This window comes from Sander vitreus, chromosome 3 (genome assembly GCF_031162955.1).
Source record: "Sander vitreus isolate 19-12246 chromosome 3, sanVit1, whole genome shotgun sequence".
NCBI lineage: Eukaryota > Metazoa > Chordata > Actinopteri > Perciformes > Percidae > Sander > Sander vitreus.
This window is the reverse complement of record NC_135857.1, coordinates 5095306-5107749: the sequence shown is the minus strand read 5'-3', so window position 1 is coordinate 5107749 and position 12444 is coordinate 5095306. Positions and strand designations below refer to the sequence as shown.

The 12444-nt window shown below is 40.7% G+C and overlaps 1 protein-coding gene across 1 annotated transcript in view; it reads left to right on the top strand.

The window, feature by feature from the left end:
• Positions 1-261: 261 nt before the first annotated feature.
• cntn5 (contactin 5) overlaps positions 262-12444 on the top strand; it is a 108329-nt gene continuing 96146 nt past the window's right edge. The window contains exon 1 of the mRNA XM_078245801.1: positions 262-374. Coding sequence (XP_078101927.1) covers positions 320-374 — 55 coding nt within the window. The 5' untranslated portion in view covers positions 262-319. The remainder of the gene's footprint in view (positions 375-12444) is intronic.

Genomic DNA, 12444 nt, shown 5'->3' with positions numbered 1-12444 from the left:
CATGTGAAGGTATGTTTTGCACAGTGAGGTCACAAGAACAAGTCTAACCTATTTCATTATTTTACATGAACTAGTGGAATGGGGGTATCCTTTATGACCCATTTATTGATCTGAAATGCAGATATGTAATTTAGTGATATTAGCACAGTGATTTGGATTGACAGTTGTAGAGCTCTACAGTGTGCTTCTGGATGTACTGTACGTGATAACCAGACGTGTATCCTCCCACCAATGGATGTTTCTCTCTGTTTGTAGGCACAGCTTTAATGAAGAAGCAGACCTGCTAACATTCTTGCAGAAGGGACCCTCTTCAACAAGTATGGGGTCACCATGGAAACCATTTCTCCTCCTGTCTGTCATCAGTAGCCTTTCAGGTAAGAAATACAAATGTCAGTGTTCAGAGATGATGGTAAGAAATATTTGTTCAGAGTGTGATATTAGAAGAAATGGTACACTACACACTGCAATATACTGTAATGGCATAGCATATTGTAAATGTTACACAGCTGGGAGATCATCATTTAGGGATGTGAGAGGACACACTTGGAGTGGAGGCATCGACATCTTTGAAATGAAGAATGTTGCATTTAAATCTGAGTAGAAGTGAAGATGCCATGGCTCATTGAACATTCCTATTCTGTTAGGCTTTTGAGTCTCAAGAGATTTGACAGGGGTTTCGATGCCTTTTCAGTAAGATGGCTGTAAACAGCAGGTGCTCTTAGAAAAAGCATCAGCTAGTAACAGGACCACATTCCTACTGCAGTTTCATAATTTGAAGATGGAGATAAAGAATCAGCAGGGTTCATTAGCCTGTCAAAGTACTTGAGAAATACTTTCCTACTTAATAATTATTACGAGAAGTATCTTTTATCAAGCGTCTCTCTTGGTCAGTATAGAGCATGTGTTTGCCGGTCTAATAGATTCTGCCCTTTTAATAGTTCTTTCAACCCACCAGAGGAGGGTTCATGCACCCTGTGGCTCACTCCGAGCTTTGTTTCAGGGAGTCAAACACAGTGCTGACCTCACTCGTTAAATGGAAACAACCGTTTCTTAAGTTTTGCGCCTTGCCTCTAGGGAATCAGTTGTGTATTTTTAAGATTATTTTTTGGGGTCTTTTTTCCCTTTATCTCAGAGTGACAGTGGATAGACAGGAAAGGTGAGAGATAGATGGTGGATGACACACAGCAAAGGGCCGCAGGTCGGATTCGAACCCGGGCCGCTGCAAAAGCCTCAGCCTACATGGGGCGCACACTCTTACTGGGTGAGTTAGAGGTCGCCCCAGTTGTGAGCTTTTTAGAGGAGAAAGATGTATTTAATATATATGTTGAGTATCACGCTTTGGTTAAGCTGTCACAATAAGCACTACCAATACAAGGACGGAAACACGGTCCTCCCTTCGTATAAGTGGAAAGTTTGAAAAGGTGACATCTTTTATATAGAGGTTTTGTGTTGACACCTTGACTCCACTATAGCTTGTAAATGTCACGTTTGTTAGTGTCTGTTTCCTGTTTTATTTTGTAGTACTCTGTTTTGCTCCCTGTCTTGTCTAGTTTTACTTCCTGTCTTGTTTTCCCGCCTGTTTTGATGTGTTTCACCTGTTGTGTCAGCTGTCCCTTGTTAGTGTTCGTTACCCTGTGTATTTAGTCTCTGTGTTTCCCTAGTCTTTTGTTGGATTCTTGCTTTTGCTGTGTGTGTGTGTGTGTGTGTGTGTGTGTGTGTGTGTGTGTGTGTGTGTGTGTGTGTGTGTGTGTGTGTGTGTGTGTGTGTGTGTGTGTGTGTGTGTGTGTGTGTGTGTGTGTGTGTGTGTGTGTGTGTGTGTGTGTGTGTGTGTGTGTGTGTGTGTTTTGTGGTTGGAATAAAACTCTTTTTGAACTGCATAATCTTTTTCACTGCATTGGGTCCAAGCCTCTTCATCACCAAGCCCTGACAGTAAATCTTGCAAAGGGGCAAAATCAGTATGAAGATGAACCAAGCTTATTCATTGTAACTTGAGTGCTCTGGAATTTTCAACATTGTCACACTACTGCTCTTTCAGTCAGTGACTTGGAGGATGCTGGCCTTGGGTAAGACAACTGGTTTTCATAGGACTATTTCTGTAGGTCATATTGTACATATTGCAATGATTCATTTTCAAGTCTTCTGAATATCATTGGCATTAGAAATGTTAATGATTAACTGTTAACCGACGATAAGAATTTTGAACGAATAATACCATAAGTTAAACAATGTTATACAAAAAGTAATTAAAAACTTTTTGTTGCATTGTAAAAGACATAAACGCTATACCAGTGGTTCCCAAACTGAGGGGCATGTCCTCTGGGAGGGGGGGCGGTAGTTACATTACAAAGCATAGACAAGTTTGTAAAAGGACTGCGAGGTAAACGTAAAACAAATGATGAAGCCACACCAAACACCACAACTACCAAAACGAAGACAAATGTTGTGACATATGTTGTGGTGACCACAATGTCATCTAAGGAGCCTGATTTGACTGCCAATTGTTTTGCAGGGAAACACCTAATTGTGGCTCACCCTCCCTTTTTAGGAGCCACTGTGCTATACAATCTATTTCTTACCTACTAATTGCAATTTAAGTTCTTCTTTTATCTGCTAACTTCGTGGCTCTCTGCTGGACGGTGCTCACAGCAGAGAGCTACGTGAAACATGCCACTATATCTGTGAGCATAGACAGGATAAAAATACGCTGTACAAAAAGCAACAAAGTGGTGAAACAACAGCAAAGCTGTTTCAGGATGACATCTTTGTTTCAAGATAAGGAGCAGTGTAAGGCGTCTATAGTCCGAGATAGTGTTAGCCACTTGTATGAAGGCTGTCTGTGGAAAAAGCCAATTCAGCGTTATAGACTGATGCATATTGTACTGTGTACATAGTTTTTTTTTTTTATAATAAATGTACGCTAAGAAAGGCTTGTGGTGTTTGCATAAGCACTAGAAATGTTTTTGTAATCTAATCAGAAGCATTTTAAACAGTTGTCTTTTTAAAGTGTAAATCTTGCCTCCCCCATTAAGTTTGTGGAAGTGATTTAAGAGAAGTGTGGGGACGTGTACTGTAAGAGAAATGGTGAGGCTATCTTTTAAAGATATCTTCACCAGCAATGGACCTCACTGACTGCATAGAACAAGACAGTGTGGTGGATATTAGCACACTTAAGTAAATTGCCATACTGACAATTCCACTTCTGGGTCCTGTGCGATTCTTGAAGCAGATCGAGGCATGATAGAGTACAGTAAAATTACATTCCTCAAGACGCCTTTGTTATCTGGTTGTTACATGTGCACACTGTGCTGCCACCCTCTCCAAGTTTAAACTATAAAGAATTTATTTTTAATTTTTGATCAGCCTTTTAGATTTATAAAAAAAAAAGTTTGGTGGTTTGGACCTCATTGTGTGCAAAACCAGTCAGCCAGTCCAAGTCAATCAGATTCAAGAATGACTCAGAATGATACACAGTCAAGGACAACGAAAAGGTGTTTTAACTGCAAAGTGCAATGACTGAGCTTTTCAGACCAACACAGGCACTTACCAGGTCTCTCAGACACATCTGCTGTGGGTGTCTATCTGATTAATGTGAGATAACGGCAAAGGCCACGGCTTCTACAGTACAGTAGGTGCTGTTGTGGCAAACCCCATGAGCAGAGACTCATTCTGTAGGACTGGACAATGAATAGACCTCAGGTACTGTAAAGTATTAGTGTTATCAGTATTTCATATAGGCCTGCACGATTCAGGGAAAAATATGAATCCAAGCCATATTGTGACCTTTATCCTTGCCCAGTTTCTAACCTTAATACACAAAAAGTATTCCCATTATTGCGAGTATTGTCAAAAACTAAACTTACTTTTTAGAGATGCTTAATAGTAACTTTAACACCAGTTTGTATACTCTAACTTTATAAACCGTATAGAAACACAAAGACTACATAAAAACATGTACGGTAGCTTGAGCTACAGTTTTTTTTTAACTAAGAATTACATTAGAAAAAAAAGCTAGAGGAGCTGCAGCAATATAGCCTAGAAATCTAGACGCACCCTTTCGGGCCAATCACATCGTGTATAGAGTCGGTGGGCGGGCTTAACATAATGACGGCAGAGTTACGGCGGTTCCGCGTGAATTCCCTGCTACTTAAACGAAGACGATGGCTGGTGGTCTTTCAAATCGGCTTTGGCCGCGACTCTGGAGACTTGGAGTTAAGCTTTTCTTTGAGAAAAGAACAAAGAACGGCACTGAAGTCCTCCTTAAAAAAGGAAGATGTGTTCGGAGTTTTGCCGACCAGACACGTTTAATCTATCAACTAGCGTTGTTCTGGTTGGTTGTAGAGCTATCCTATTGCGTGCAGAGGGAATTTGAAAGACAACCGTTTATCCCGCCCAATCGGATTGAACCCTGCCAATGGTGAGTTCCCAGACCCAACATCTTGATGTGGGTCTGGCTTGTCAGGCTAACAGCAATGTGCAGTACAACAAAAAGATGGTGGTGTTTTTAAATTAAACCATGTAAACCTATTCTGGTACAAGCTCTAAATACAATTATGAACCTGAAAATGAGCACAATATGAGCACTTCAAACTAGTTTATCAAGTGTTATAAACAGGGACTTAGTGGTTTGTGCTAGGGCTGTGCAATTAATCAAAATGTAATCGTGATTATGATTTTGGCTTCCAATGATCACAAAAACAGAATAATCGAGAAAAACCATTATTTAGCTCATTGCGTTTTGCAAGTAAACTCTTATTTTCTCTTGTGTTCTGAATGGGGGGGGGGGGAAAATAGTTTCAACAGGAAAAGTATTAAGGGAATGTGTGTGTGTGTGTGTGTGTGTTTCAATTTTTTTTCTGTTTTTTAAGTTCAATAATTGCAGCATCTTTCCAGAAGTCAACGAGTAATCGTGTTAAATTATCGTCATTTCAACATTGACAGAAATAATCGTGATTTATATTTTTTCCCATAATCGAGCAGCCCTAGTTGATGTTGACGCCACAATGAGAGTTGTTCATTTTACCAAACAACAATTGCTACTAATGTTGGAGCATAGGTAAAAGTTGAGGTTTTCCAAAAAGCACTTTGAGCCGAGTATGCTTTAAGAGCTCACAACTGTCAGAAATATGTCAAGTTTTAGTAAAAATGTCACACTTCAAACTAATTTTCAGTAATATCAGCAGCAGAAACCTTGATCAGCCACTCCCAGAGGTGTGAAACAGTCTGTCTATTATGGTACTTTTGACAGGATGGCTTGTGTAATGGATTATTGAGCTACTATTCTCTCTCAATATTCTGAAAGACACTCCCTTTTGAAGACATCTGTTCCCCTGTTCTATTTTATTTCCTCTGTACCTGTCTCCACCGCCTAGTCCTCATTCATTCCATAGATATTAAAATCATGCAGTAGCAGAGAGGGCAGCACAATTTCTTTCATGTTTAAAAGTGGGCTGGGCAGGCATGATGTCGGGGCCATCCGCCCCCCCCCCCCGATTGAAATACATTGTTGCTTGGAGTGTTAAGTGTGGAATGGTAATCCAATTGTTCCTCAGCTAACTCTGAGTTATCTCAATATTAAATGTGTTGCTGGGAATATGTGTAGTGCTGTATAAGTGATGCATGAAGTCATTTTCACCAAGGGCAAAAGAGTCATGCACTAGAAATATGGTTGCGTACGGGGAAATGGATGAGTATCTGCATGCACTACACACTACACAGCTTGACCATGAAATGAATATATTGCTGCCAATGTATAGGCTACCTTTAAACATTAAAATAGAGCTTTGTTAAAAGTTACTCCCAAGCAAGAGAGGTTAATGCCCAGGCATCCCAGTACCCCAAAAAAAAGTAGTAGTTGATTTCTGTAACCATGAGAAGTTGGGGTCAACATTCAACTCTTCAATTAAATGTGTTGTGTACAGTGATCAAAACTACAATCAGTACCTGGGATTTTGAATTTGACATTTCAGAGTACACCGATCTACATTGAGCCCATGTGCTGACGGCAAAGCTTGTTAAAATGTAGTCTTGCTTAGGGCTGCAACTAACGATTATTTTCATTAATTTCATATTCGATTATTTTCTCGATTAGTTGTTTGTTATAAAATGTCAGAAAATTTAGGAAAATTTGGATCAGTGTTCCCCAAAGCCCAAGATGACATCCTCAAATGTCTTTTTCCACAACTCAGAGGTGTGAAGAAACTAAAAAATATTCAATTGACAAACATAAAAAATGACTCAAACAGATTAACAATCGATTATCAAAATAGTTGGTGATTCATTCAATAGTTGACAACCAATAAATGAATCGATTAATCTTTGCAGCTCTAGTCTTGCTATCATGTTCCACATAGCCTTAAGTCAATTACAAAAGGTTGTTGTCGTTTGCTTAAAGTGCTCATATTATGCTCTTTGGCATTTTCCCTTTCCTTTATTGTGTTGTATATCTTTTTTGTGCACGTTATAGGTTTACAAAGTGAAAAATCCCAAAGTCCACCCCAAAGGGACTTACCATCTCCAACAGAAAACACTGTTCACACACTGCTCCAAGCAGCTCTATTGTAGTCCAGCCTTTACTTCTGTGACAAACCTGCGTCACTTTGTAACACACGTTATAATGTACGCCTAGCTGGTAGTGTGGCACGCCCTCAAACTCTGCTTCTGACTGACATGTAGTGCTTACCTAGGTACTGCGCATGTGCGACTCCCAACAAAGATGGAACAGAAGTGAGATGCCTCACTCTGTAGCTAAAACAGAGAGCTCAACACACAGGGTGAAAAGAGGAGCTGCAGCAAAGTGCAGTAGGGTTGGGTACCTTTTGCATCTGAAACAATATCAGTACCGATACCAGTACCTGAAATTCGGTTCCCGGTACCCAACGGTACTTTTTTCAGTACTTTCCCTCTGTAATTACAAACAAATTATTTCAGTTGTAAAAATAATTCCAAACCTATTTACTTGGAACATTATTTATTTAGAATGTTTTACACTGACAGAAATTAAATAAAAATAAAACCCCTCCCTACAACCTATTAAATTGAATAATTATTCAATGTTGTTGTTATGTTATTCTTGTATGTTTTATTTTCATCATGACCGTTTTTGTTGTTTGTTTCATGCAAAACACTTTGAATTGCCTTGTTGCTGAAAGGTGCTATAGAAATAAAGTTGCCTTCAGCCTGTCAGTCAGTCCCCAGGGCATAGAAACCACTGTTGTGCCTGCTTGTCTCACAGGAAGTGTAACGTCAACAGCACAGCGACTGCTTTCGGCTCGCCATTAATATCATATCGCAGTGAATGGTGTCTGCGTGAAGTTTTGAAAAACTGTAACCACACTTGAAACCACTTTATCGGCATTGCCGTGACTCACTGTGACTTCTACAAAACTGCCGAGCCGACGTAGTTTGCTCCGTCCGCACCTCTGCGCATGTGTGTGTCGGACCTCTGCTCTCTGTCAACATGCAGAGAGGACAGATAAGCTTGCGCGCTCTCAGGTACCGAAATTTGACACCGTTTTATTTTACGTGAGCCAATACTCTGTAATATTGACTTGATTCAGTCGGTACTGGTAAAAATACAGGGTTTGGTACCCAACCCTAATGTGCAGTACAACAAAAATATGGTGTTTTTTTTTTAATTAAACCATATAAACCCATTTTGAAATAACTTCTAAATACAAGTATGAAGCTGAAAATGTACGTAATATGAGCACTTTAATATTTTAGATACAGAAAAACGTGTGACATCCAATTTTGCGTAATGTCACTGTCGAATTATGTCGCACCTCCAATATGGGCATTGCATTTAAAGAATGAATATCGGTAACAGAGCATGCTGGATAGAGACTCCCAGTCTTCCCATCAAGAGGCATGACAACCTAATACCATACATCATACTGCAGTGTCATCGTTAATCTGGCAAGGTTGAAGCAACTCATACAATTTCCATAGTACACCAAGCATCAGGAAAAAAGACAGGGTTTTAGTAAGTCTGCCGGGATAGGAGGTGAGGTGAGGTTGCATATGATGTATGGATTGTTCTATCTGTAATGATATTCCGCTGAATAAATGGTCTCAAGCATAATCAGCTTCAGTCAATATAATCTCCCTGTGAAGGTCTTCATTAATCTTACAGGCTATGGCTAATCATGTCTATCTACTTGAGTCCCCATGAGCGTCTCACCTACTTACATGATGTTATTCTAATTAATTTTTAGCACCACGGCCGTCCAGGGGCTGCAGACAAGCCAAAGACTCGCACATTGTCCCCTGTGCTGTGCCAACCCAGGTCATTGGGTTATACAAGTAGATCTAATCCAAGAAGATGAGTTCCTCACTGTTTCCCCAGGTCTGCCCTCTGTTCACTTAAAACATGTCATCTTCCCTTAGCCTCACCTTGTTTCAAAGACAAGTAAGTCTCCTCAGTTGGTCAAACTTCATGAAAACCTGGACTTTATTTAATGCTGAATTTCTATAGTATACCAAAAATGTCATGTCCATTGAAGTAAACCTACAGTCTAACATACGTATGATAATAAGGACAAGGTACAACAGGAACGTTTGGCTTTTTGTTCTTTGTTCAAGTATAAAATGGCCCTTGTCTCCTTTGGTGATGTTATCATGAAAGGTGGTGTTGAGACCTGAACCGATCACCGATGGCATCGCTCTAGAGCTCCCTAAATGCAGCAGGTGCAGCACTTTCTATAACAATGAGTGTGTCTGATTTTGCACTCTCTGAAAGATAGGGATCAGTAGGGTCTGCAAGGGTCATTGCTTTTATCAGATGAAGGTAACAGCTGACAAGAGCAAGTGCCTGTCGGCTTCAGGAGTCAAACAAACAAAAGAGACTATTTTTTTAGTGTGCTGTATTTGTCAGGGTTTAGCCCCAGTCTGGAATGTTATTTTCCAGGGAAAAGGAAATTTACCTTTTATAACTTGCAGTTTGACAGAACAATGTGCAAAATGTACAGGCTCTTATTGACAGAATATCCCTATACAATGTGTAACACGTACAGTATAAAATAATTGACTTATTAGGGGTCCAAGCCCGAGGGGACATGAGAACCGTGTATGCAAGGCAACGCAGTACACTTCTCCAGCGGAGCTGTGGAACCCTATTGTTTTTCTACTGATTTTTTTATTTTTTTTCCCTTCCCCATTATTATCCGCCTAAGACTCCGACTACAGCCTAAACTGTACATGGTGGGGGGTTGCCGTTTTCAGGACTGGTCTGAAACTCTGCAAGGACCTCAGGCGCAAAAATTGACCCACTTCCACCACTAGGTGGCGCTATAGCAGAATAAATGCATTTGGCCCTATAACTCCCACAAAGTACACCGGACAGTTAAAAACCATATATCCACGCGTTCCCTGGATCCAACTGAATCACGTGATATAGGCCACGCCCATTTCCGCCCAGACTTTTATGCGCGAAAAATCGCGATTTATCGAAAACCTACTTTTTCGATCTCCTCCTAGACCGTGCGACCGATCTGCACGAAACTTGGACCGTAGCATCTCCAGACCGACCTGACAAAAAGTTAATAAAAAGAATTTTTATAGGATAAAAAAGAATTTTTATAGGATAAAAATTGCGCATTTGTGTAGCTAACTATTAAAACACCAACTTTGCCATATCTCGGCCAAAATAAATTCTATCAACGCCAAACTTTAGATTCTTGTTTGGCATGACCTCTGGAGGTCCCCCACGTGTTTTACGAAAATTGGTCACTAGGGGGCGCTACAAGTACGAAAAGTTTATCTCATGAATGGCTCATCCGATTTTTACAAAATTTGATGGGTACCATCTAGGAACACTCCTGAGGCCATCTCTAGAGGGGTCAAAGTGGGCGTGGCCTATGGGAGTCAAGTCTAGATTCACCACTTACACTAATGTGAACAACTTTAAATTAACAGGGTAGATGGACAATTGGTCATGGACCACACCTACCAAAAATTACACATGTGGACTAGGTGGCGCTATGTTTTTTTTTGCCTTTAACTCCCACATTATACATCGCACATTAAAATCCACGTGTTCCTTGAATCAAGCTGAATCACATGATATAGGCCACGCCCATTTCGGCTGAAAACTGTTTTTCGCAGGATTGCGCAATGTCTAAAACCAACTTTTTCGAACTCGTCCTAGGCCGTGTGACTGATCTACACGAAACCTGGTATATAGCATATCCAGATGGTCCTGACCAAAAGTTACTCAAAGAATTTTGCTACGTTAAAGTATGCGCATTTGACGACCAAATAAATTTTCCTAGCTAGCTACGACACACACATCATAATTCAGCCAAATGAAATGTAATCAGCAAAGGACTTGAGATCCTTGTTCAACATCCCACTACGATGCTCTGTACCAAATTTGGCCAAGATTGGCCATTAGGGGGCGCTATAAGCAACGTTTATTTGTTTTGGCCAAAAACTCAATGCATTTAAATGGGAAATTTCCAATTGCAATATCTCTTCCACAGTAAATGCAATCAACACAAAACATGTGTTGCTCATTCGGCATGCCACTTTGAAGCTCGGTACCAAATTTGGCAAAGATCGGCCATTAGGGGGCACTATAATCAACATAGACCAGTTTTGGCCCTTTTACTCAATCGATGTAAATGGAATATTTGCAATGGGAATGTACCACAGACCTTGCAGCTCACACTTCTCAATATTTCCTGAGGTTTGCCTCCTACAGTTATGTTTTGGTTTTTGCTTTTGCATGCTCCCCTGGTTTTTTACAATAAACAAGCTTCTTAACCCACCTGACAAAGTTTCTACAACCTTCACAGTGGATAAATGCAACTCTCATGTTTTCAATCCAAAATCAACACCATTCATAGGCACCGATACTGTGCAATTAAACATTGCAGTTGGTGCTAAGTGGAGCGTCTGTCATAGTGTGATTGGTTATGTTGGTGTCATTGATTCTTAATTTCCTACGAAGCTGCTCGCGTTTACGTGCAAGTTAAACTTTTCATCTCCAATCCCATCTGTATTTGTGAGAAGTGCTGCTGTCCTGAGTTGAAAGCCTACTTTACGGCTAAATTATCGAGTTAATAGGCGTGTGTGTTCGCATCGGATGCTGTCCAAGGTTCTGAAATGCAAACAATTTTTGACTACTTTTTTCTTTTTTAAAGGGCGCCTGTGAGCACCCACAGAGTTGGCGCAGCTCCCCGGGTCATCGGGGGCGACTGGCGCAGCTCCCCAGGGTGTCGGGGGCGACTGGCATCGGAGGCTTGGGCCCCGTCATAACTGCTTGCAGTTCTAGTTATATTTGTTATTTATCCACAAATGGGAATAAAAGTCCATTACCACTACAATATTCCCTCATGGATTACATTAACATATGTTGGGTGCACACTGAAATGCTTTTACTTTTGAGTATTGTCATTGACGAAACCATACTCAACCAAAAATATTTTTTTTTTTATTTTTGTCCAAGATTTAAGATTTGTTATTGGCTTATTACTGTAGGGACACCATCCATCCATCCATCCATCTTCATCCGCTTATCCGGGGTCGGGTCGCGGGGGTAGCAGCTCCAGCAGGGGACCCCAAACTTCCCTTTCCCGGGCCACATTAACCAGCTCCGACTGGGGGATCCCTGAGGCGCTCCCAGGCCAGGTTAGAGATATAATCCCTCCACCTAGTCCTGGGTCTCCCCGAGGCCTCCTCCCAGCTGTAGGGACACCAATCAAGTATAAAGCTACATCAAGTATAATCCAATAAAACACCTTTCACCTCCACTGACATTAAGACACATTAAGATAAGCCTTTATTGATCCCCAGAAGGGGAATTCTGTATTAATATTAAAGATGCAGTAGGTAAGACTTATAACACTAACTTTCTATCATATTTGCTGAAACTGACCCTATGTTTTAGTAGAACTACATGAAGCAGGTAATTAGAAAACAAATAATCCAGCTCCTCCAGCACCATCTACAGCCTGTAGTGCGATTTGCAAAAATCCACAGCTCCCTGTTCACATCCTCCAATCAGGGCCAGGGGGGGGTGTCTAACTGCGTGTCAATCACTGCTCATGCACACGCATTCATTCTCCCTTGTGGGGGGAGGGGCTAAGGAGACCGTTTGGGCCTTTAGCAGAAAGGGGGGAGGGACTGAGAACTTGTCGGTTCAAATTCTTTGGCTAAGTTCTGGATTTTCACAATCCTTTTTTTATTTTTATTATTATTATATGCACACACATGTACAATTAAGCATCACCTCAAAAATACATCTTTGAAAACTATCACTGAGTCAAATCAACCTCTCTCTTGACACTATGCAAACATAATTGAATATATCAGAATTGTGACAACCTGAGCACATAGCCATTATCATATTACAGAACATTAAAGCTTGGATCAATTGCTTAGATTATGTCACATTTGCACAATGATACACTAAACACTCTATGGCTTTGGCCTGGTCTAAATCTG